The sequence below is a fragment of the Coregonus lavaretus genome (assembly GCF_964263955.1).
Source record: "Coregonus lavaretus genome assembly, chromosome: 33".
Taxonomy (NCBI): Eukaryota; Metazoa; Chordata; class Actinopteri; order Salmoniformes; family Salmonidae; genus Coregonus; species Coregonus lavaretus.
Genome location: NC_140020.1, coordinates 22,364,161 through 22,390,693, shown reverse-complemented (window position 1 = coordinate 22,390,693; position 26,533 = coordinate 22,364,161). Strand labels below are relative to the sequence as shown.

General features: G+C 43.7%; 1 protein-coding gene across 1 annotated transcript in view; it reads right to left on the bottom strand.

Moving 5' to 3' along the window:
- The window catches only part of jag2b (jagged canonical Notch ligand 2b), a 105,749-nt gene extending 80,060 nt beyond the window's left edge, over positions 1–25,689 (bottom strand). The window contains exons 1-2 of the mRNA XM_084150887.1: positions 25,386–25,689; positions 24,275–24,595 (exon numbers count right to left, since the gene is read on the bottom strand). Coding sequence (XP_084007013.1) covers positions 24,275–24,595; positions 25,386–25,454 — 390 coding nt within the window. The 5' untranslated portion in view covers positions 25,455–25,689. The remainder of the gene's footprint in view (positions 1–24,274; positions 24,596–25,385) is intronic.
- Between the last annotated feature and the right edge of the window lie 844 nt (positions 25,690–26,533).

Genomic DNA, 26,533 nt, shown 5'->3' with positions numbered 1-26,533 from the left:
TCCCTCCTGAGATGTGTGCAAACCTGGTGGCCAACTACAAGAAACGTCTGACCTCTGTGATTGCCAACAAGGGTTTTGCCACCAAGTACTAAGTCATGTTTTGCAGAGGGGTCAAATACTTATTTCCCTCATTAAAATGCAAATCAATTTATAACATTTTTTACATGTATTTTCTGGATTTTTTTGTTGTTATTCTGTCTCTCACTGTTCAAATAAACCTACCATTAAAATTATAGACTGATCATGTCTGTCAGTGGGCAAACGTACAAAATCAGCAGGGGATCAAATACTTTTTTCCCTCACTGTAACTCTTTGTATTCAGGACAAGAAGTTCATTTATTTGCCACATTCTTTGCAGTATTACTTTAGTGCCTTATTGCAAACAGGATGCATGTTTTGGAATATTTGTATTCTGAATGGGCTTCCTTCTTTTCACTCATTTAGGTTTGTATTGTAGAGTTCTCCTATCACAGCCATTAAACTCCATTTGAAAATCACCATTAGCCTCATGGTGAAATACCTAAATGGTTTCCTTCCTTTGGGTGTAGGAGTCAGGAAGAACATCTGTTCTTTGTTGTGACCGAGTGTACTGATACACCATCCAAAGTAATTGATTATCTCTTTGAGGTGAAGTTAAGTATCTGCTTTTTTAATTTTTCACCCATCTACCAATAGGTGCACTTCTTTGCGAGGCACCTGGTCTTTGTGGTTGAATCGGTGTTTGAAATTCACTTCTCAACTGAGGGGACCTTGTGTGTGGTACAGAGATGGGGGTCCATGCAATGTATTAAGCACATTTTTACTCCTGTACTTATTTACGCTTGACAAAGGGGTTGAATACTTATTGACAAGACATTTCAGCTTTTCATTTTTTATTAATATGTAAAAAATTCTAAAACCACTGACATTATGGGGTATTATGTGTAGATCAGTGACAAAATCTCAATTTATTCCTTTTTAAATTCAGGCTAACAAAAATGTGGAAAAAGTCAAGGTGTGAATACTTTCTGAAGGCACTTTATATCTGAAAGAAATGGATAGGTATGAGCAATATGCTAAAGAGAACTTGTCCAATGCTTTCAGATCTGCAAAATGCCTAAGGGGAAGGGGCTAAGGTTTAAGAAGCACCTAACCCGTCCACCCTCTGCAGGCACATCTGTAGAGCTGAGATGATTGGATATATAAGAATGATGGTAATGTCGCCATCTTGCTTCCAACTATCCGATTCCTTTCAGGGGCCATATTCATAAATCGTCTCAGAGTTAGGAGTGCTGATCTAGGATGCACAATTAATCAAACTCACATCGAAATCACAGTATTGACATGTGCAATATCCATGTCGCAAGAGATCCATATTGCATGCAATATTTTGAACCCCCACTTAAAACGGATGTAACGTGGCTATCATTTACTCTGTCGTCTCTCTCCCTCCTCTTGCAGCTTCCCACACACACAAAGCCCCGCCCCTGTCACTCAAGCAGCGCAGTTCCTCCTCCTCGCTGTTACATTCGCTTTGAGTTTGCATCCTGTTCTGTTAGGTCAAATGCAGGACTGTTCCAAACAAGAACGATGCTGCTTTCCACTTTGCTTCTTAATATTCCTTTTCTATGATTCCAACAGTTCACCCAAGTGTTTTGATCTATATCGCAAGTCAAATCACAATATTTGTCAAATTAATAAATAATAATTGCCCATATCATGCAGCTCTATTGTCCATGTAGTCTTATTCATTGTGATCTAAAAGGCAAACCTGATCCTAAAATCAGAACTTCTACTCTGAGTAGCTTGATACATACAGCCCCAGATCTACAGGAGGAGTGGCTAGGGAGTATAGGGGCTAGTGGTTGATTTGGAATTCAGCGTTCAGCGTGCTTCTACCCTGCTTTGTGACGCATCGCTCAACTGATCTCAGGCGGATTTGGGACACACGGAAGAAGGACGAGCTCCTCTTCCTTCTTTCTGTGACCCGCTGTCAGCTTAGGCTGACCTAACTCCCCTCGCCATGGCCACCCCTGAAAAGGTCGCCTTGACCCTGTCAGTGCACGCCACTCTGCGCTCTCCGTCAACACGCCTCGTCTGCAGCCAAAGTGGTGTGTGAAAGAGAGAGAGATAAAGAGAGGGCGAGATAGCTTGGTTGGTTTCTTTAAAGCCTCAGCAGCCAGCCACTGCCCTTACAGATAGAGGGAGAGAGTGTCCACTTCCGGCTTTGTCCTTTCCGAGAGAAACATCTCAGAATGTTCTGAGCGAGCCCCCCCTCCCTCCCTCCAGTAAAGCAGAGTCACCAAAACAGCTGGGGGACATCCCTCCTGAGGATTCAATAAGGGTATTTATGCACACCAACCTTCCCTTCCTGCTAAACACCAAAGTGAAGAGTTTGAGGATTCTAGAATCAGCCCGGATTCCACCAACCATCTCGACTAACGCCACCCACCCCTTACATCAGACGTCACAACACTCGCCTTCCCACCCACCCCCTGGAAGAATTAGAGTGACAGTCCCTCTGATGATTTATTGCCCTCCAGGGGATGCAAGGTTGTCCATTCATCCCGTGGCTAGTAATAGCCGTGCATGTAATCTTCGTTAATCTGGGATGTCAATCCTGGCTTTCGGTTTTACCAGGGCTGAGTCAATGGGTTTCTGGGAGGCGCAATCGACCGAGGGAGGCAACCTCGGCAGGAAGACGGCATGCACAAACGACAGCTGCTCTCAGCCACGCCCAAATGAGGGACACTGCCTTGCCAATTACGGTGTCTGTTTTTTTATGTCGTTTGGCGGACAAGATGGGAAAGAATGTAGTCTGGTCTTCTTGGACGAGACACACAGGACGAGACACACAGTGACATTATGTCCCTCTGACGGGTAGGAGAAAAGGATGGTCTGCTGCTCGTTCCATCACCCACTCCCTGAGTGCCCTCGCCTCCCATGGGGTGCTCACAAAGGTCCCTGCTGTGGGTGCAAACAGGTGGTGGAGAGCTACGCCCAACATCGAGGTTTCCAAGACCCACCAGGGACCAAGGCTAAGTCCTAACAGTCTTCCCTTTACAACATATCTCTGAACTAGGGTGACGGGCCATCAAAACTCTTGCAAACCTCCAGATGTTAATACCTTTACAAGAGACAGACGTTAGGTCAACTACCAGGTCTAGGCAAAGAATGACAACGGTCAAAGCCCCCCCTCTCCTGTAGGAGAATATTTTAAGCCGGAGTAATGAAAGGGAGTGAGGAGGTGGTGAGAAAAATGCAGAGGCCTGTTCTCAGTCTTGAACAGGCAACGTTGGTGACATTTGCTCTCCTGCACCCCACCCCCAGCCACAATCCCAGTCCCAGTCTTCCCCATACTGACGCTGCAGAGGGTGTGTGTTAGGCTTCGTTAGCTCCCTTTTCACAAGTCTACATTGTCTTCACTATTACTCTACATCAAAACTATGAAATAATACATCATGTAGTATCCAAAAAAGTGTTAAATCAAAATATATTTTATATTTGAGATTCTTCAAAGTAGCCACCCTTTGCCTTGATGACAGCTTTGCACACGCTTGGCATTCTCTCAACCAGCTTCATGAGGTAGTCACCTGGAATGCATTTCAATTAACAGGTGTGCCTTGTTAAAAGTTAATTTGTGGAATTTGTGGGGGGGGGGGGGGAGGGGGGGGGGGGGGTGTATACAGAAGACAGCCCTATTTGGTAAAAGACCAAGTCCATATTATGGCAAGAACAGATCAAATAACAGAAATGACAGTCCATCATTACTTTAAGACATGAAGGTCAGTCAATCCGGAAAATGTCAAGAACTTTGAAAGTTTCTTCAATTGCAGGTCGCAAAAACCATCAAACGCCATGATGAAACTGGCTCTCATGAGGACCGCCACAGGAAAGGAAGACCCAGAGTTACCTCTAATGAACTTATCCTCTGCAGCAGAGTTACCAGCCTCAGAAATTGCAGCCCAAATAAATGCTTCAGAGTTCAAGTAACAGACACAACATATCAACTGTTCAGAGGAGACTACGTGAAATCAGGCCTTCATGGTCGAATTGCTGCCAAGAAACCACTACTAAAAGGACACCAATAAGAAGAAGAGACTTGGAGTGCTGTATCAGATGACCTGGCCTCCACAATCACCCGACCTCAACCCAATTGAGATGGTTTAGGATGAGTTGGACCGCAGAGTGAAGGAAAAGCAGCCAACAAGTGCTCAGCATATGTGGGAACTCCTTCAAGACTGTTGGAAAAGCATTCCAGGTGAAGCTGGTTGAGAGAATGCCAAGTGTGCAAAGCTGTCAAGGCAAAGGGTGGCTACATTGAAAAATCCAAAATATATTTTGATTTGTTTAACACTTTCTTGGTAACTACATGATTCCATGTGTTATTCCATAGTTTTGATGTCTTCACTATTATTCTAAAATGTAGAAAATAGTACAAATAAAAGAAAAACCCTTGAATGAGTAGGTGTCCAAACTTTTGACTGGTACTGCATATACAGTGAGGGAAAAAAGTATTTGATCCCCTGCTGATTTTGTACATTTGCCCACTGACAAAGACATGATCAGTCTATAATTTTAATATTAGGTTTATTTGAACAGTGAGAGACAGAATAACAACAATAAAATCCAGAAAAACGCATGTCAAAAATGTTATAAATTGATTTGCATTTTAATGAGGGAAATAAGTATTTGACCCCTCTGCAAAACATGACTTAGTACTTGGTGGCAAAACCCTTGTTGGCAATCACAGAGGTCAGACGTTTCTTGTAGTTGACCACCAGGTTCGCACACATCTCAGGAGGGATTTTGTCCCACTCCTCTTTGCAGATCTTCTCCAAGTCATTAAGTTTGAGGCTGACGTTTGGCAACTCGAACCTTCAGCATAAGCCCAAAGCATAATGTTTCACCTCCATGTTTGACGGTGGGGATGGTGTTCTTGGGGTCATAGGCAGCATTCCTCCTCCTCCAAACACGGCGAGTTGAGTTGATGCCAAAGAGCTCGATTTTGGTCTCATCTGACCACAACACTTTCACCCAGTTCTTCTCTGAATCATTCAGATGTTCATTGGCAAACTTCAGACGGCCCTGTATATGTGCTTTCTTGAGCAGGGGGACCTTGCGGGCGCTGCAGGATTTCAGTCCTTCACGGCTTAGTGTGTTACCAATTGTTTTCTTGGTGACTATGGTCCCAGCTGCCTTGAGATCATTGACAAGATCCTCCCGTGTAGTTCTGGGCTGATTCCTCACCGTTCTCATGATCATTGCAACTCCACGAGGTGAGATTTTGCATGGAGCCACAGGCCGAGGGAGATTGACCGTTCTTTTGTGTTTCTTCCATTTGCGAATAATCGCACCAACTGTTGTCACCTTCTCACCAAGCTGCTTGGCGATGGTCTTGTAGCCCATTCCAGCCTTGTGTAGGTCTACAATCTTGTCCCTGACATCCTTGGAGAGCTCTTTGGTCTTGGCCATGGTGGAGAGTTTGGAATCTGATTGATTGATTGCTTCTGTGGACAGATGTCTTTTATACAGGTAACAAACTGAGATTAGGAGCACTCCCTTTAAGAGTGTGCTTCTAATCTCAGCTCGTTACCTGTATAAAAGACACCTGGGAGCCTGAAATCTTTCTGATTGAGAGGGGGTCAAATACTTATAAATAGATTTGCATTTTAATGAGGGAAATAACATTTTTGACATGCGTTTTTCTGGATTTTTTGTTGTTGTTATTCTGTCTCTCACTGTTCAAATTAACCTACCATTAAAATTATAGACTGATCATTTCTTTGTCAGTGGGCAAACATCCAAAATCAGCAGGGGATCAAATACTTTTTCCCCCCTCACTGTATCACTTAAAATAATTTTTCTAAATTAAGATATCCATGTGACATTGTTACATACTGTACAAGGATATACCATGACATTTCAAATTATTAACTTAATAAAACAAACTTCAATTTAGTTTTGATGACGTGCGCCCCATAAAAAGGCCGGTAGCCTTCACGTGTGTAGCTTGTTTATGTTAGCCAATCAAAGCAGCTCAATGTGTAGAGAGAGTTAACTAATCCAATAAAATTACAGAATTAAAAAAGTTAGCGAAATGAGAAAGAGTAGACTACATCGAGCAACCAACAGTTAGGCTGTTTTATCTGAATGGGGTTGGGGATAAAGCATAGCACGTGGCCTCAATTAGCCTAGCTAGCTATAGCTGGCTAGTTTAGCTTGCTTCTCCAGTCAAGACAGGCACTGTTATATCGGATGATAAATACACCACATGACCAAAAGTATGTGGGCACCTGCTCATCGAACATCTCATTCCAAAATCATGGGCATTAATATGGAGTTGGTCCCCCTCTGCTGCGAGAACAGCCTCCACTCTTCTGGGAAGGCTTTCCACTAGATGTTGGAACATTGCTGCTGGGACTTGCTGCCATTCAGCCACAAGAGCATTAGTGAGGTCGGGCACTGATGTTGGGCGATTATGCCTGGCTCGCAGTCAGTATTTCAATTAATCCCAAAGGTGTTCGATGGGATTGAGGTTAGGGCTCGGTGCAGGCCAGTCAAGTTCTTCCACACCGATTTCGACAATACATTTCTGTATGGACCTCGATTTGTGCATGGGGGCATTGTCATGCTGAAACAGGAAAGGGCCTTCCCCAAAGGCCACAAAGTTGGAAGCACAAAATCGTGTAGAATGTCATTGTATGCTGTAGCGTTAAGATTTCCCATTACTGGAACTAAGGGAGCTAGGCCGAACCATGAAAAACACTCGGCGGTCCCGTTCTGTGAGCTTGTGTGGTCTACCACTTCGCTGCTGAGCCGTTGTTGCTCCTAGACGTTTCCACTTCATAATAATAGCACTTACAGTTGACCGGGGCAGCGCTAGCAGGGCAGAAATTTGATGAACTGACTTGTTGGAAAGGTGGCATCCTATGACAGTGCCACGTTGAAAATCACAGAGCTCTTCAGTAGGGCCATTCTACTGCAGATGTTTGTTCATGGAGATTACATAGCTGTGTGCTCGATTTTATACACCAGTCAGCAACGGGTGTGGCTGAAATAGCCAAATCTACTAATTTGAAGGGGTGTCCACATACTGTTGCATAAATAGTGTAACTGTGGCTGCTACAAATTAGCTAGTCTTGGCTGTAGCGGCTACTGCGTCTCCCCCCCCTTTCTGCTTGCTCATGCACACATGGCCCCTCTGTAGTGCCAGCGTCTCCCCCTTGCGCAGCAGTGCGCAGGTTAAAAAAAGTTAGTTTCAAAAAACCCTTGCGTTTCGAATACAATATCCGGATATCATGATACTATTCGAATAGTGAAATTATTTGAAACCCCCATCCCTAAATTTGTTTAGCAAACTCTGCAATCACGAGCGCTACAGAAACGTTGCTAACCAAACAGTCTCTGGCTGGCGCACACTTGAATTAAAAGGGTAACTACATATACATCAGTTTTAGATTTTTACCACACCTCAAAAGTAGTCTCCTGTTGTAGTTTAACCATTGTTGTGTACTTAGAACATCCAATTTTTTTGTTTTTCTATAAAAACATTTTTAGATTGAGAGTGAAAAATGAGGAAAATCTGAAAACTGGAAAAACTGAATGTGGGCAAAATGGAATTGGACAAAAAATAAAACTGATTTTATAGGGCCCTAGACCACCTCCCACAAACACACACCCAACTTTCCAAATGGTTTTTGTTTCAGCCGCTGGACAAATGAAATGCTGGGTCAGGTTCATTAGAGCACCTTGTAGCAAAACGCAACAGAACGCGTATGGACAAGTTCAGAGAATAGCCTACTTTCCTGTTTCACACAGTTTCAGAGCTGTTTCTTCTGTTTGGTTCATACTTAACATGACCCCGTTCTGGAACATTACAAAAGACAGCCATCTGTAGTGTTCTACGACTCACGAGACAGAGTGGCTAAATGGCAGCCCTAGTGCCTGGCCATATATCCTTGTACAAGAAAAAAAATGATGTAGACGAGGCCGTTTACTGGAGCAGTGTGCCAAGAGATGTGGCGCTTAACGCTGAGAACTTGGCCGGCACGCACACACTCCGCTGTGTGTACACACACGGCCCATTGAGCATGCCGCTACTATGCCAACAAAGTCATTAGCCATGCGCCAACAATAAAAAAAACACCTCCCCTCTGGGGTGCTAATAAACCAGCGCAGGGTTCAAGGGTAAGCACCTACCTGAAGGGAACACGCAAACACACACACTGACATGCGCCCACAGACACACAATGTTCATTATTTTATTGCCCCGACAACCATCACTTCGGAATCATAAACCAACACAGGGCTCTACGCTGACCTTTTCTATTTTTTGTGAATTTAGGTGTTTAAAGAAATGTAGGAGCACAATGAGATAATAAAGCTAGAATCCATAATTTCTCTAGGCACACTGGTGCTCCTAAATAAATATTCCAGGTCGCACAGAAAAATATTTAGCCGCATATGCGAGTAAAATGGTAGCACTGTAGAACCCTGCAACAGTCAAATGCATGTCATTGGGAACTCTCCCAAGTTCCAGATTTTCAAAAAAATAATGGATGTGCAAGGATTTATGTATATTACATTTGGCATTAAAGGATATAAAGATATTCATACAATTTAGGGCCTACCTATTTTAAAGGAAACAAATAGAGGAATCCACTAGAGACTATTGATTAACCCCCTGACAGACCAGAACACGATGACATAGGCGAACACCAGTTTCAGACCAGATGCATCTCAACAGCCTCGGGCCAAAGTGGCTTCCTCCACTCATTCCCTTCATCTGCACTGATCTGAGGAGACAGGTTAGGTGAGCGAGCAATGCGTCTGAATGACTGACTGAATCCTAACTAGATGCTTCACCACCCTTCTAAATCATTTAGATTGCAGACAGCGGAGGAAAACGAGACGAGGAGGATGTCTGATTAGGGAGTGCATTGGTTAGCCATGGGTTGTGATGTAGGCCACCTTGACCACCACCTGTCTGGTGAGTATGCAGGCCATGAAGAACTGGGGACATTTTCAGCTCCCAGGAATCCTTGCGACATTGGACTGGACATTATCATGCTGAAACAAGAGGTGATGACAGCGGATGAATGGCACGGCAATGGGCCTCAAGATCCCGTCACAGTATCGCTGTGCATTAAAATTGCCATCACCTTGTCCGTAGCTTATGCCTGCCCATACCATAACCCCACCATGGGACACAGCAAACCGCTCGCCCACGCAACGCCATGCATGCTGTCTGCAATCTGCCCCGTACAGTTGAAACCAGGATTCATCCATGAAGAGCCCACTTCTCCAGCGTGCCAGTGGCCATCGAAGGTCAGCATTTGTCCACTGAAGTCGGTTACAACTGCAGTCAGGTTAAGACCCTGGTGAGGACGACGTTGGAGGCAGCTTATGGATTGTGCATATGGAAAATGTATTTCAGCTCATGGTACCAACACTGTGTTTATATTTTTGTTTAGTATATATTAAGCCATTTAACAGACACTTATCCAAAGCGACATTGCGAGCATACATTTTTCGTATGGGTGGGCACCAGCGGGAATCAAACCCACGATCTTGGAGTTGCAAATGCAATGTTCTAAAAACTAAGCCAAACAGCACCACCCTTCACAGCCAGGTCAACACCACATCTCGGTCTGTCTCTGTCTGCCTGTCAGAGGAACAGCCAAACTAGTCTACACCAGTCTAGGGCTACATCTCCCATACTGCACCTGGGGCGCACCAGATAAAGCAGCCATACAACAGGCCGGGGAGGATGGGATACAGAGAAAGCGGGTTGGAAATTTATATGATAGCACATTCCCATTTTAGTGCCCTCCCACTTACACACATACATACATTATGGATGTGGTTACGCAGACCCACTGCGGCCCCTGAGTTTCATTTTTTTGTGGCCCCCACCCCCATCAAAGTTGCCCATCCCTGCTCTAGGCTATAGCCGCTGCAATATGGACGTGCACATTAAGTATATTGTGGGATTAAGTCATTCTGCTTAGATCTCTGAACAGCCACACATTCCCAGGTACTGCAGCAGCCCTACCTGGCGCACTCAGAAATCTCCAAATGGGAACCAAATGTATTTGAACAGGTGTGCCACCCAAAACAGACCAATGGGAAAAAGCTCACATCTATTCACAAATTAATCTGCTCATTTGCACTGTTTGATTGGTAAGTTAGTCTACTGGCCAGCTATCTAAACTTGTAGCAAGCATGGTCGAATTACATCTCTACCATAACTAAATCAGCATGTTTAGCCATAAAAAAAAAAAACGCATTAGCACTAGCTCCTGACGGAGCCCAGCAAAGTAGGGTGAAGTTGCCCCCAGACGCTGATCTTGGGTCAGTTTAGCATTTTCCACATTAAATGGTAAAGGTTAGGATTGGGGAGGGGAAGCTGATCCTGGATCTGTACCTAGGGAAAACTACACCCTGGAGCTAGTGCACTAGCTGCATGCCTAGTGAGTGCTTATGCGGAAGCCAGGCCACCTCAAGCTGAGGCCCATTATCATTTCAAACAGGTTCAAGATTCGAGTGAGAATTCAACTGGCCGTGTAAAAACACTCTTTAATTACCTAGGCAAGGAGGCCCACCTGCACGCAACTAATTTCCCAAGTCTGCGTCCCAAATGGCCACAGATTCCCTTAAGGGCTCTAGTCAAAAGTCGTGCACTATAAAAAGAGAATAGGGTGCAATTTGGGACGCACTCCAAGAGGGAGTAAGAAAAAGGAGGCTACACGACTGTGTGAGTGTTTGAATAGACAAACACGTAGGCTACCTGCGGCGATCACATAGACTAAACAAACACCTGCACATATGCACACACACGCACGAGAGAGAGACCCACACCATCTTGCACAAAGGCAATTTATGGACAAGCAGAGACAGCAATCAAAGCTTTAGGTGTGTTTACCTCGCTACGGTCACCGAAAGGTCGTCTTTTCGAATATCTGAGCCAACTAGGTTAAAAATCTGTCGATGTGCCCCTTGAGCAAGGCACTTCCCCTAATTTCTCCAGTAAGTCACTCTGGTTAAGAGCGTCTGCTAAAATGTAATGTAAAATAAAAGCAATAGCATTTTCTAACCAAAGACCAACGGAAGTCAATGTACCCCAAATTAGCATGCCCAAATAATCTCACTGATTTGTTTAATGAATGGTTTATTGTGGGGTCATGACTTGGTGGGTCACAAAGAAAAACCCAGTTGAAACCAGTTTGGGAACCTCTGATATGGTGTAAAAAGCAGGGGGAAGCGTTTCATAAATGGTTCACCTTTGGAGCGCTTGGCCTTGCCAATTGGGTGGTGTCTTCAGCTTAGGGCTGGGCGGTATACCGTATTTTACGATATAACGTTATTGATGCACTGACCGGTTTGGGTTTTTACTTTACCTTCTATAACTGTATTTGAATTAGTTTGTTAAAATGTTATACGCCGTGTGTAACGTCCATTTTTATAGTTTACTTCGCTACTTGAGCTATTTACATTTTAGTCATTTAGCAGACGCTCTTATCCAGAGCGACTTAGTTAGTGAGTGCATACATTTTTCACTCTCTCTCTCCATGCCGCTTTCCACAGACCTAGCCCCGCCCAGTCACTCAAGGACCGCATTTGTTGTTCCTCGAACACTAGACACTTGCGTTCAGTCTGCATGGTCAATGCAGCACAAGCAACAATGTTGATGACAATGATGCGGTTTTCACTTTGCTAAATCCACTAGCATTCTATAATTACACTATTAGTTTGTGTTTCTTACATCTGCAAACTACTAGTTTGTCTTTTCTTAGCAAGTTGGGCCTAAGTTTTGTTAGCCGCTAATGCTAATTGCTAGTTAGCTGGCAAGCTAATAAATGTACTGAGTCAGAACAAACGTAATTAGCTATACAGCCTGATAATACCAGTGATGGTATAGACCTAAATCAGCATGTTTGTGCAACAGTATCTTCTAAATCAAAGAGGAACAGGCGAAGCATGAATATGTTAGCTACATGAAGAAGCTAAGATAAAACATTAAACGTAGCCAAAGATGATAGGGTACCCTAGGAAACACTTATCAACACTTTGGTTCCTACCCTGTCACAATAACTCCTCCCTGGCATTTTCATTTGTTGTCATGTCAAACACTGTATTCAAAGTGCCCACTATTATATTCTAACTATAGAATTGGAATAAATCAGTCTTTCCATGATTTCAACAGTTCACCCAAGTGCTCTAAATCACAAGTAAAATCACAATTGCAACATTTGGTTAAAAATAAGGCTTAGATTGTTTGCCCATATCGTGCAGCCCTACATGGCAGTGTGGAAATGCTCTCAAATGATTGCAGGAAATGCAGAAACTAATGAAAATGCTGAACAAATGTTTTGGTTGAAGTTCAACAGTATAAAACAAATCAGAATGGAAAAAGAACCATTGAAATCACTTAGAATGTATGTGTTGCCACCCTAGGGTCACACACTACTCAAAGCAAATTTAGATCTTTCATATTAAAAAACATAAGTCAAACAGTCTAATTCTTTTTTGGCCATATTGCCCAGCCATACTTTTAAAAATATCTTCCTCCCATGACCGGTGCAATGACGGCCGGGGAGAGGAGAATGTGGCCTCTTAAGTGTGTCCATTCCTTTCCCTTTCATGGGAAGATGTTGCAAAAAGCCCCACACAGCCTCAGGGTCAAAAGAGGGAAAATCTTTATTGAGCTGGCAGACAAAAAGCGATTTTGTCTGTGTCAGAGGAAAGGGAAAAAAGGCCAGAGATAGACCCGCAGATTCCTTCTGAATGCAGACTTCCTGGCAAAATGGTGTGAGAAAATCAACGACGGTTCACTGCACAACATTTCTGCATCGTCACGACAACACAACTGTAGCAATTGAGGACAACGTGCCCCAGAGTCTGAACGTCCACTGACATTACATCTGGGGACTGGCATGAAAAGCATAGAGAAGAAAGACTCCGATTGATACAGCATATTTACATTTAAGTCATTTAGCAGACGCTCTCATCCAGAGCGACTTACAGTTAGTGAGTGCATACATTATTTTTTAATTTTTCATACTGGCCCCCCATGGGAATCAAACCCACAACCCTGGCATTGCAAACGCCATGCTCTACCAACTGAGCTACATCCCTGCCGGCCATTCCCTCCCCTACCCTGGACGACGCTGGGCCAATTGTGCGCCGCCCCATGGGTCTCCCGGTCGCGGCCAGCTACGACAGAGCCTGGATTCGAACCAGGATCTCTAGTGGCACAGCTAGCACTGCGATGCAGTGCCTTAGACCACTGCGCCATTCAACCTTTATGTTTCATAAAGGTTGAATTGGATTTGACCTTGTTTTTGAGTTGTCACATGATTGATCTATTCTTTAAAAAATAATATCATGGCACAATGTCAAATAGATTGAGTCCCAAACCCCAAAGCCTACGGGAACCAAACGAGGAAGGACCTACAAGAACTTGTCTAATAAGAACTTATTTTTTTGTTGTTGAATAGAACGGGGGTATAATGGGCGGACTTGTGGCCATTTGCAAGTGTACCCATAGGAGCAAAGCAGGAAGTAAAATACGTGCTGTGATAGTCCCTGTTGGTACTAGATTTCCACCTATGGGGGAAACAACCTGTGGTTACCTAGGTTGGCTCACAGCAAATACTTGACCTTTTTCAAATGCAATTTTCTTGTTGTCTGCTTGTTTTATTCAATTACAAAACTACATTTAAGAAAAGTACAACCTGTCTAAAGATTACTTTTCAACATTGCCTGCTCCCAAGCATCCTCACTACTTAGGAAAAACGTAAAACATGCCCCTTTTCATGACGAGGCAAGCAGCCACATGAGTGAGTGAGTGCTAGCTAGCTACCAACCAGAACAATAAGCTAGCCAAGACAACACAAACTGACTATACAGCTACAAATAGTGAGTGGAATTACAAATGGACTATACTAAACAAGTTAAATGTCTTACCTGTGATGAAAGGTTTTCCCACACACACACACACACACAAGATGGCATAGCAGTGCGGTCGTGTTTTCTGTAGTGTCCTCATGTAAATAGCCAGTTGTTATTTTTTTTTGTCTTCTTCGTATATATTTCTCAATCTCACTTTCCATCCATTAACTAAATATACTTTCCTGCAACCAGCCTCACCCAATGTGGAATGGATTCTATTATTTATTCATTCATTTTTATCCAGAACCTCTAGCTGAAACTAGCTAGCTAGCCAGCTAACTAGCTACTTGCTATTAGCCACCATTAGCGGTCTTCACCATTGTCCGTGGCCTGCACTACCTACCAGCCAGCTCTAGCCTGGACAATTATCGGCCAGTCTGCACATCGCGCTATCAAGCCAGAGCATATTGGATTTTCTGCCGGAATCACTGGACCTTAACACCGGATCATCGCAACTAGCTAGCTGCAACCGAATGGCTGTTGTCGTTGTTGGCTAATCACCACTGTCCTGAAGCTAACCCCAGTTAGCCTTGAGCTAGCCTCGAGCCAGACCCATCTCCCGGCTATCTACCCCTCTGTCAACCGGACGGGACCCCCTAGTGTTGACACGGAGCCCTGCTGATCCATCACGACTGGTCTGCCGACGTAATCGTCTGATGTGGTTTCAACAGGCTTCCCGTTGCGACTACCACGAAGATCCATCTGTTAGCCATTGTCCGCTAGCACACGCAATCAACAGCCGTGCCTCCAGCTTGCTTGTGGCGTAGCAGCCACTGAACTGCTCCCGGACTTACTTATTGCTGTTCACTGGACGTTATGATCACTCAGCTACACAGCTGATGCCTGCTGGACTGTTCCTTTATACGGTACCCCATCCTGTTTATCTGTTTAGCCTCAGCTCAAACTTCCGTCGCCATTACCAGCTGTTGTCTTAGCGCTCTCGAATAACACCTGTGACTGCTTTATGCCTCTCTCCCATGTCAATATGCCTTGCCTATTGCTGTTTCGGTTAGTTCTAACTGTACTTTTTCAATGTAGAGCCCCCAGTCCTGCTCAACCTGTCTCAGATAGCTCCTTTGTCCCACCCCCCACACACGCAGAGACCGGCTCAATCGGTGCCTCCAGTGATGCTCTCTCTTTCATCTTTACCCAAGGCTTAGGTTTACCTCCACTGTACTCATATCCTTCCATATCCTTGTCTGTACATAATGACCTGAATCTATTCTACAACGCCCGGAAATCTGCCCCTTTTTTCCTCTGTACCCAACGCACTAGAAGACCAGTTCTTAAAGCCTTTAGCCGTATCCTTATTCTACTCCTCCTCTGGTCCTCTGGTGATGTAGAGGTTAACCCAGGCCCTGTAGCCCCCAGTATCACTCCTGCTCCCCAGGCGCTATCATTTGTTGACTTCTGTAACCGCAAAAGCCTTGGTTTCTTGCATGTTAACATCAGAAGCCTCCTCCCTAAGTTTTAGGTATTCACTGCGTTAGCACACTCCGCCAACCCTGATGTTCTAGCAGTGTCTGAATCCTGGCTTAGGAAGGCCACCAAAGATTCTGAAATGTCCATTCCCAACTACAAAATTTTCCGTCTAGATAGAACTGCCAAAGGGGGCGGAGTTACAATCTACTGTAGAGATAGCCTGCAGAGCTCTATCATACTATCCAGGTCTGTGCCCAAACAGTTTGAGCTTCTACTTCTAAAAATCCACCTTTCCAGAAATAAGTCTCTCACTGTTGCCGCTTGCTACAGACACCCCTCAGCCCCCAGCTGTGCCCTGAATACCATATGTGAATTGATTGCCCCCCACCTATCCTCAGAGTTCGTATTGCTTGGTGACCTAAACTGGGATATGCTTAACACCCCGGCCGTCCTACAATCTAAACTAGATGCCCTCAATCTCACAAATTATCAAGGAAGCTACCAGGTACAACCCTAAATCCGTTAACATGGGCACCCTCATAGATATCATCCTGACTAATTTACCCTCTAAATACACCTCCGCTGTCTTCAACCAGGGAAGTCAGGAACCGATATACACAATCAGTTAGGAAAGCAAAGGCTAACTTTTTCAAACAGAAATTTGCATCCTGTAGCACTAACTCCAAAAAGTTTTGGGACACTAAAGTCCATGGAGAATAAGAGCACCTCCTCCCAGCTGCCCACTGCACTGAGGCTAGGAAACACTGTCACTACCGATAAATATACGATAAATCGAAAATTTCAACAAGCATTTTGCTACGGCTGGCCATGCTTTCCACCTGGCTACCCCTACCCCGGCCACCAGCTCTGCACCTTCCGCTGCAACTTGCCCATGCCCCCCCACTTCTCCTTCACCCAAATTCAGATAGCTGATGTTCTGAAAGAGCTGCAAAATCTGGACCCCTACAAATCAGCTGGGCTAGACAATCTGGACCCTTTCTTTCTCAAATTAGCCGCCAAAATTTTCGCAACCCCTATTACCAGCCTGTTCAACCTCTCTTTCGTATCGTCTGAAATCCCCAGAGATTGGAAAGCTGCCACGGTCATCCCCCTCTTCAAAGGGGGTGACACTAGATCCAAACTGTTACAGACCTATATCAATCCTGCCCTGCCTTTCAAAAGTATTTGAAAGCCAAGTTAATAAAACAGATCACCGACCATTTCGAATCCCACCGTACCTTCTCCACTATGCAATCTGGTTTCCGAGCTGGTCATGGGAGTACCTCAGCCACGCTCAAGGTCCTAAACGATATAATAACCGCGATCGATAAAAGACAGTACTGTGCAGCTGTCTTCATTGACCTGGCCAAGGCTTTTGACTCTGTCAATCACCGCATTCTTATTGGCAGACTAAATAGCCTTGGTTTCTCAAATGACTGCCTCGCCTGGTTCACCAACTACTTCTCAGATAGAGTTCAATGTGTCAAATCGGAGGGCCTGTTGTCTGGACCTCTCGCAGTCTCTATTGGGGTGCCACAGGGTTCAATTCTCGGGCCGACTCTATTCTCTGTGTATATCAATTATGTCGCTCTTGCTGCTGGTGACTCTCAGAACCACCACTACGCAGACGACACCATTTTGTATACATCTGGCCCTTCATTGGACACTGTTAGCAAACCTCCAAATGAGCTTCAATGCCATACAACACTCCTTCCGTGGCCTCCAACTGCTCTTAAACGCTAGTAAAACTAAATGCATGCTCTTCAATCGAACGCTGCTTGCACCCGCCCGCCCGACTAAAATCACTACTCTCGGCGGGTCTGACTTAGAATATGTGGACAACTACAAATACCTAGGTGTCTGGTTAGACCGTAAACTCTCCTTCCAGACTCACATTAAGCATCTCCAATCCAAAGTTAAATCTAGAAATCGCTCAGTTGTTTAGGAAAACATTCCCTATTCGCTCAACCCTTGCTCTCTTTATGTGTCACATGCATGTCACCAATAGGGCCTGACATATAGCATATCATAATCACATCAATAAATTGGTTATAAACTCTGAACACCGTAACAGCAAAATGGATGCAGAGGACATGACAAATAAACTCGAAACGGGGAATGTTTACTGGTTGCTCAGGAGGTAAAAGGGGAAGTCAGATGTGTGGAATAAATTTGACTAGTTGTGGAAAATACTGGCGATCAAGAAAAAGAAGGTACGGAGCAAGTGCTGCGTGCATATTATGTGTGCCAAACTGGTGCTGATAGATTATATAATATATATAGATAGATTATATAAATATAATTTCTGATAGATTATATAAATATAATTTCTCTGACCATTTGGAACAAATGTAAACATTAAATCAATTAAGCGTACCATAGAGTCTGTTCTAAAAAAAATAGCTAAGCCTTTATTACAGCAAAGACTAAAAACAGTCACATTCATTCGTGAATGCAATTTCCGAAATGGAGTAGTTCAATTCTTATTTACGCTAATTAGTCAAAGGTCACTGTTATTTTATTTTATAACTAAAATGCTTGATTGCATTTAAAATAATGAATGAATCGTATGCTGTGTGATGAACGAATGAATGATTGATACAGTCGCACTGCTTTGCTTTATCTTGGCCACGTCGCAGTTGTAAATGAGAACTTGTTCTCAACTGGCTTACCTGGTTAAATAAAGGTGAAATAAAATAAAAACAAAAAGCCTATATAAGTATTGAGATTTTGGCGTAAGGTACGTTATTAAGACTAAACAGGATGTGCTCTTAGGCCTACAGCTCGATGGTGGTTATACAAGGCTGCTATACTAAGCCTACTAATGATACTGACATTACTTATTATAATAATGATGACCATAACAATAATAATAACAATAATAAGGAGAGTTATTATTATTATAAATATTATTATAGTTCTCCTGGCATCCGCCAAACCCAGATTCTTCCGTTGGACTGGCAGATGGTGAAGTGTGATTCATCACTTGAGAGAACGCGTTTCCACTGCGCCAGAGTCCAATGGCGGCGAGCTTTACATCACTCCAGCCGACACTTGGCATTGCACATGGTGATCTTAGGCTTGTGTGTGGCTGCTCGGCCATGGAAACCCATTTCATGAAGCTCCCGATGAACATTTCTTATGCGGACGTTGCTTCCAGAGGCAGTTTGGAACTCGGTAGTGAGTGTTGCAACCGAGGACAGGCGATTTTTACGCTCTTCAGCAGTCCCGTTCTGTGAGCTTGTGTGGCCTACCACTTCGCGGCTGAGCCGTTGTTGCTCTTAGATGTTTCCACTTCACAATAACAGCACTTACAGTTGACTGGGGCAGCTCTGCCAGGGCAAAAATTTAACGAACTGACTTGTTGGAAAGGTTGCATCCTATGACAGTGCCACATTGAAAGTCACTGAGCTCTTCAGTACGGGCCATTCTACTGCCAATGTTTGTCTATCGAGATTAAATGGCTGTGTGCTCGATTTTATACACCTGTCAGCAATGGATGTGGCCGAAATAGCCGAATCCACTAATTTGAAGGGGTGTGCACATATTTTTGTAGTGTAGCAACATGGTCTAGGAAAATGTGTCAATTCAACAGTGCACTGATGCGTTTCAGAAACGCGGGAGAAAGTGCCTTTGTTATAAAATAATATAATTTGTACTAGTGTTGCACCATTGTTCTTACATAATATAAGCATATACAATTCAGTATCACGTCTTAAGAGTGATGGACTGTGCCATCCCCACGGCCTACACAATGATTAGTCCATTCAGATGCGCGATTCAGACAGGTCTTTTTTTTTTTCTTTGCTACTGCTCGTCTAAACAAATCTCGGACGACCAACAGACTATCGACCAATCGACTAAATGGGGCCAGCCTTAAATACAGCAGCTTTTTTGGCATGTTTTGTCATTTCTGTGTAACTCAAAATTGACTACGAAGTCATCTCTTTTACAATGGGGGTCAATGGGAAAGAAAGTTTGTTTTGCTCAATTTGTGCGTGTGGTCAAGGAGAACTCCTTATTATTACGTGAATATCAACTCTGAGTATTGCATGAGCCACATCAGTTAATTAAATTGTTGTTAACATTCTACATTACCATGGAAATTATTGTATCACAATACCAGAGGTACCAAGCCCTTTGTATTAATTATATGTATATGTGTGCTGCTGCATTGTGGAAGACTGCTTTGCCACACCTTCCTTGTTTCAGCAAGGTGCAACAAAGTTTAATCATTTTACGCCAAAAAATTGACTCAACCGCACGAATGCCAGCCATCCCGTCTTCAGTCAGCTGTTTGGTCCACACAATTATTATTTTTATAAAATAACGGTTATTTTATTTTCATGATTGTGACAGCCCTATACAACCCTGATCTTTATCTGGTTAAATAGGACATTTTGGTTCAGGTGACATGCACACATCCTAGAGGTAAATCAGATCTAGTAGTCATATTTTCCAACCCCTTCTGAAACTAACCATTATTACACATCAACCAAATGTAAAATTATATATGATTTTAGCCCAGTCGGACATGAGCTAGACACTCCATCCGTACTGGAGTGCAATCGGTAGCCAACTGTTCTCTAAATTGGCTAAATGCACAATCAATAGTGTAATCAACGTGGTGGCTGGGACCCTAGCTTCCCAGGTGAGCCTCACACGAGTGTCTCTCTGGTTGCTTCTCAAATAGCACCCTATTCCCTACATAGTTCACTACCATAAGGCTCTCTCTGGTCAAAAGTAGTGCACTATATAGGGAATAGGGTGCCATTTGGGACATACGTATTTTTCTCCGCTGAAAGCACCATAGGGGGCAGGAGAAAGGGAGGGAGCCACATAATTGTTTACTAAAGGCCTATCTAACCGTTGCCTAGCGACAGCCCAAGCAAGCTCCCAATCAGGTGTGGCTGTGCTTGCTGGTTAGCCTTGGATCAACTGTGCCCCTGCTGGGCCTAGGGCAGTCAATCGACAAACGGAAGCCTTTCTCACAGTACAGGAGAGATCGAGGGAAAGATAATTAATTGAATAGGGGAACTGAAGTGATAAAGTAAAAAGGGAAGAGATTAAGAGAAGATAAGAGAAAGGGGGTGATAGAACATTTATCAATTGAGTGAGTGACTGAGAAGCTAGTTCTATTGTATCCCCATCTGATAGCTGATGCAGTGCATCACCCTAGAGTGCCACACATTAGTGGTTGAGGAGCATCTGTAAAGGCGCTATATACAGTGCATTCGGAAAGTATTCAGACCCCTTGACTTTATCCACATTTTGTTTTCTTACAGCTTTATTCTAACATGGATTAAATGCATTTTCCTCAATCTACACACAATAACCCATAATGACAAAAGGAAAACCGGTTTAGAAATTTTGCCAAACGTTTTAAAAATAAAAAACAGAAATACCTTATTTACATAAGTGTTCAGACCCTTTGCTATGAGACTCGAAATTGAGCTCAGGTGCATTATGTTTCCATTGATCATCCTTGATGTTTCTACAACTTGATTGGAGTCCACCTGTGGTAAATACAATTGATTGGACATGATTTGTAAAAGGCACACACCTGTCTATATAAAGTCCCACAGTTGACAGTGCATGTCAGGGCAAAAACCAAGTCATGAGGTCGAAGGAATTGTCCGTAGAGCTCAGAGACAGGATTGTGATGAGGCACAGATCTGGGGAAGGGTTCCAAAAGAATTCTGCAGCATTGAAGGTCCCAAAGCATTGACTTTATGTTTTTTACCCCATATGTAACTCTGTGTTGTTTTTAATCGCACTGCTTTGCTTTATCTTGGCCAGGTCGCAGTTGTAAATGAGAACTTGTTCTCAACTGGCTTACCTGGTTAAATAAAGGTGAAATAAAAATAAATAAAAAAAAGAACACAGTGGCCTCCAATGAAGAAGTTTGGAACCACCAAGACTCTTCCTAGTGCTGGCCGCCCGGCCAAACCGAGCAATCGGGGGAGAAGGGCCTTGGTCAGGGAGGTGACCAAGAACCCAATGGTCACTCTGACAGAGTTCCAGAGTTCCTCTGTGGAGAACCTTCCAGAAGGACAACCATCTCTGCAGCACTCCACCAATCAGGCCTTTATGGTAGAATGGCCAGATAGAAGGCACTCCTCAGTAAAAGGCACGACAGCCCACTTGGAGTTTGGCAAAAGGCACCTAAGGGACTCTCAGACCCTGACAAACAAGATTCTCTGGTCTGATGAAACTAAGATTGAACTCTTTGGCCTGTCACATCTGGAGGAAATATGGCACCATCCCTATGGTGAAGCATGGTGGTGGCAGCATCATGCTGTGGGGATGTTTTTCAGCAGCAGGGACTGGGAGACTAGTCAGGATCGAGGGAAAGATGAACGGAGCAAAGTACAGAGAGATCATTGATGAAAACCTGCTCCAGAGCGCTCAGGACCTCAAACTGGGGTGAAGGTTCACCTTCCAACCGGACAACGACCCTAAGCACACAGCCAAGACAACAGGAGTGGCTTTGGGACAAGTCTCTGAATGTCCTTGAGTGGCCCAGCCAGAGCCCAACTTGAACCTGATCGAACATCGCTGAAGAGACCTGAAAATAGCTGTGCAGCGACGCTCCACATCCAACCTGACAGAGCTTGAGAGGATCAGCAGAGAAGAATTAGAGAAACTCCACAAATACAAGCGTGCCAAGCTTGTAGCATTATACTGAAGAAGACTGGAGGCTGTAATCTACAAACTACTGCGTAAAGTGTCTGAATACTTATGTACATTTGCAAACATTTCTAAAAACCTGTTTTTGCTTTGTCATTATGGTGTATTGTGTGTAGATTGATGAGGAAAAAAACAAGTCAATTGATTTTAGAATAAGGCTGTAACATAACAAAATGTGGAAAAAGTCAAGGGGTCTGAATACTTTCCGAATGCACTGTAAATTATTATTATTGGTGGACCTCCTTGTCTAAGCAATGGTAGGGAAAACACTGGTATTTGCCACAGGCTAGTTAAAGCCAATTCATTACCAGGTATAAGTTGCACTTAACCACAGATCTAGGATAAGCTTACCGTCCCCCCAAGTCCAAACCTTGACCATTAGGGGAACCCCTCCCTCCAAGCTGACCTAAGATCTGTGAGTAAGGGCAACTTCATCAACTACTGCTTGTAGGCTATATGGGCTACTAGAAGCCAGGCGTAGATAATGGACGGTGTGTGTGTGTGCCAGCCCGCAACGAGGCTCCAACTGGGCATCTGGCCATGGCTGACAGTCAATACTACACTGCATCTTTGTTGCTTCAGCTAGCAACCTGTAACACACAGCAGCGAGTAGACCAGCTAGCTGTGACATCTGCCACTGGAGTAGTAGGGCACTGGGCCCATCTCAACAGTCTAACGTGGCTTCCACACCACTGACAGTCCAAATCTATACTTGTGAGGACAACTACCTAGGAGGTGTCCTCCGAGTGTTTCGTTTAACCTAGCTTGTGTTTTCAGGGGAGAGGAGGGGGGAGGAGCGAGAGAGAGCTACTTGAGACTATTGAGATGCGTCCGCTGTAGCAGCTGCTGGGCACTTAAGGGAATGACAGGGGCGCTGGACAAGAACAGGTCTGTTTGCCTGTGTCGTAAGGCATACATGTTGCTTAGGGACTTGAGACATATCCCTTTCAGCTCCCTCAGGATGATCAAGGGAACGGAATGAGGGACTTAAGTTTGTGGACGAGATAAAAACGTTTGAGATCTGCTTTTGGTGGTGAGGTTCATCAGCTATAGGCTAAATAACAATGATTTAACCAATGACATGATCCAACTTTCCCAAGTGTGTATGGACTAAACAGCGCAAAAATGTAGTCTCTGCAATATTGGAATTTATGGTAGATGTACACTTGTGGGGGGGGGGGGTGGGGGGTGGGTAGCATTAACTAGCACTAGTCGGTTGCATCTGCACCAAAACGCTGGTAGTTTTCAACCTATACCTTGTTCTCCATATTTTTAAATAGTGAGCCAACATTTTTAATGGTGAGCGAGTGTTGGCCTTTTCTCATGCTCTTGTCTCTCTGCAGCAGACATATAGCGAGCAATACATATAGTATCCTGATGTCCCTGGCAATTCCCAGCCAATTGTCATTTTTTTTCAAAAATAGATTCAGTTTTGTTATGTTGTAAGGGATGCTAATCTTAACCTAATTTTCCAATGAATAAAATGCGCCTGGGAGGTTTTAGGCCTACTGAAAAAAACGCAGAGAAGCTCATTTTTGAGACTGCTATTCTCTATACACCTTTACATTACATTCAAATACAACTGTTTTCTTACCATAGTGGTGAAAATAAGTATGTACTTGCCTAATCCGTATGCACACAGACAGACACACGGTGAGGCACACGCAATTGCGCCCAAGGTGCCACCTGCCACCCACGCAGACAGCAGGAGAAGCTGCGTGAGCTCTATGCAAAGAGAGCGGGATCAAGAACGTCACCTTATATGCACTGCCTCGCTTGCCTGTAGGCAGCTGTAATTTCGTTTTAATAAGAGCTCGTCACAAACTAGTGCACTCGGACGCTCCGAATAACAAACCCTCATAATAATAATCTAAGGGGACACTAGCCTTGTGTAGTGCCGTTGCAATTGAGGTTACTGCTGTAACATGGACTCAAGGGAATTCGGGTCTAGCAACAGGGAGCTATAGCAGTCATCCCAAATCACACGAATGCATCATGACCTTTGTCTAGAATAACAATCGTATACACTCTATGGTATTTCGGTGGCAAAGGCTACCTTGGAAATTATGGAGCCTGTCAACACGAACACTGCCTGATAGTGACACCTACTACTGTGTATGGCACTGACAAAGATCCAATAAAACATTCGAAATAACCTAAAATACACTATGGCTTATTAAAACATTTAATGGTGGTGGATTGATTAGGAAACGAGATGCACACTTACCGGCCATGCGTACTGAAAAGAGATGAGAACCTTGCCAGCGTCGTTGATTTTGTTTTGGTTATTCTTCGAATTCTTAAAAGAAAAAATATTTCCACCAAGAACGTCTGTAGATCCAACTCCGTAGGTGCAAGAGCCAGTGGTTGTGACCTCGGTTTGGTACTCCTTTAAGCAAATTTTTAAGTAGGTATCACACTCGTCCCGACTACAGCGCTGATCCTGTGGGTTCCTTGTGCCGTCGCAGCATTCCCCGTCCGACAACTCACCGTTTACATTCTGAACCGTAATCAGCTGCAGCTCAAAATAGCCAGAGCACTTGGACACCTAAAAATAACATTAAAATGTTAAAGAATTACTGGAAATTATTTGTTTGGTCGGGTAACTACATACGTGCGTAAACAGATAGTGTTGCACGCGACCACCGGGAATTTGATGGAAATGCTATAAGGACACGCCTGACGCCCAAACCGATATTTCATTTCAGAATATATTAAAATTAGGTTAGAGTTAGGGTTAAGTTTAGGGTTAAGGTAAGGCTCCGTTTTAGGTTTTGGCTAGTCGGTTTAAGCGTCAGTTGTGTCCTTTTAACGTTAGTATCTCCCGAGTTTGATAGGCTTGTTTACCAAGTAATTAATAGGTTGGGGATAATTGGGTCAATAATATTACAAAGCGTTGTTTACTCATGTTGCCTACCTTTGGCACAAAATGCTCTGTCATTAACCTACAACAATAGGCCTATATCTTTCCAAGAAAATGCATAGGCTAGTAGTGCATCTGTGTAGTAGCCTATGCATGAGGATCATATTTGCTAAGATCGTTAGAAACAATTAATTGCAATGAAACTTAGAACATGTAGGCTATTTAAAATATAGCCAAATATGCCAAGTGCATGACAGCAAAATGGAGAGTAACAATTCCTCACACTTCAACCTCGTCATGGTTACAATGCATGATCACATGATTCAATTGACGGCTGCGTAATTTAATTATCGATTAATATTATCTGAATACGGAATAGGCAAATGAATAGGCCCACGCCCACTAACTTTTGACAACGATTGTTTAGATATTTATCAAATTTATTTGGCGTAATATTTGACAACAGCCCTCTTACCTCCGTCCATATCGTCAACAGCAGGCACAGTATTGAGAGGCAATTCGTAATCCTTGTACAATTCCACATGCCTGCGATCAATTAGTATGTCATAGGGAAAAAGCAATCCAAAACGGAAAAGAGCCGTTGACCGGCGACACAGTTCTCCGCTCCTGACATGCAAAATTTACAGCGTGCTTTTTTTCCTCCGTATTTTTCCTAAATTCACCGAAATATAAACCGACATGCGTGTGTAACAGACAGCGGACGCAGCGCGGTGATGGTCCAGCCACAAGAACCTCGGTCAAATCACTCCACAGCAACTGATATGTTTCCCAGCTACAGCACGCCTGAGGATGTGTTTTTGATTGGCAGCTCAACAAACCACTCACAAATCTGCATGCTTGCAATTGGCAAGAGCCGTCCCTGAGCCAACCATTGGCATCGGGGGCGGATTATTTCCAAAAACCTTGAATTACATGGTTTGGGTACATGAAAACTGAGAAGCCGCATAGACAGACCGAATGGACATTGTGTGTGATAGGCTATGTCTGTCAGGTTATATGTTATTTAAATACAAAATTTGAGAAATACATCCAAATACAGGCTAAAAGGCCCTTTGAATACCGTGGTTTAGGCTGTAGGTTTGCAATTTTATTCTCTGGGTAGGCCTATGTCTTAATTCAGCCGCTCACAGCCAATTTACAACGGGCAATATGCAATTGATTTGCACTAGACTAATTGTTGTGAATCTAAGATCCTTTTTCAAATGTTGAATGAATGTATTCTGTATGAATTAACATTTTCGGCAAATAGCCTACAACATTGATTTCACTTTACTCGAAGCATGGGCTTTACCCATTGTTTTTAAAATAGCGTAAAATAACGAGTTTATCGATTTATCACAGCATAAGTAGACCCAGGCAGACGGTGGGCTTTGCTGAATTAATGTAGTTGAGAGCGCCCTCTTCCGTACATCGGCTCATTAGGCTACCAGTGTGGATAATGCGCTTCGATTTCTGCAATATACTGTAAGTTACTTGTGACTGCGTGATATTGAGTTACTTATCGATAGGCCTCTATTTTTTTGTCTGACAGGAAATAAGCAATAAAGGCCCTCCTTTGGCAAACGTCACTGACATCCATTGCTTGTTCTGGCACTTTGCCAA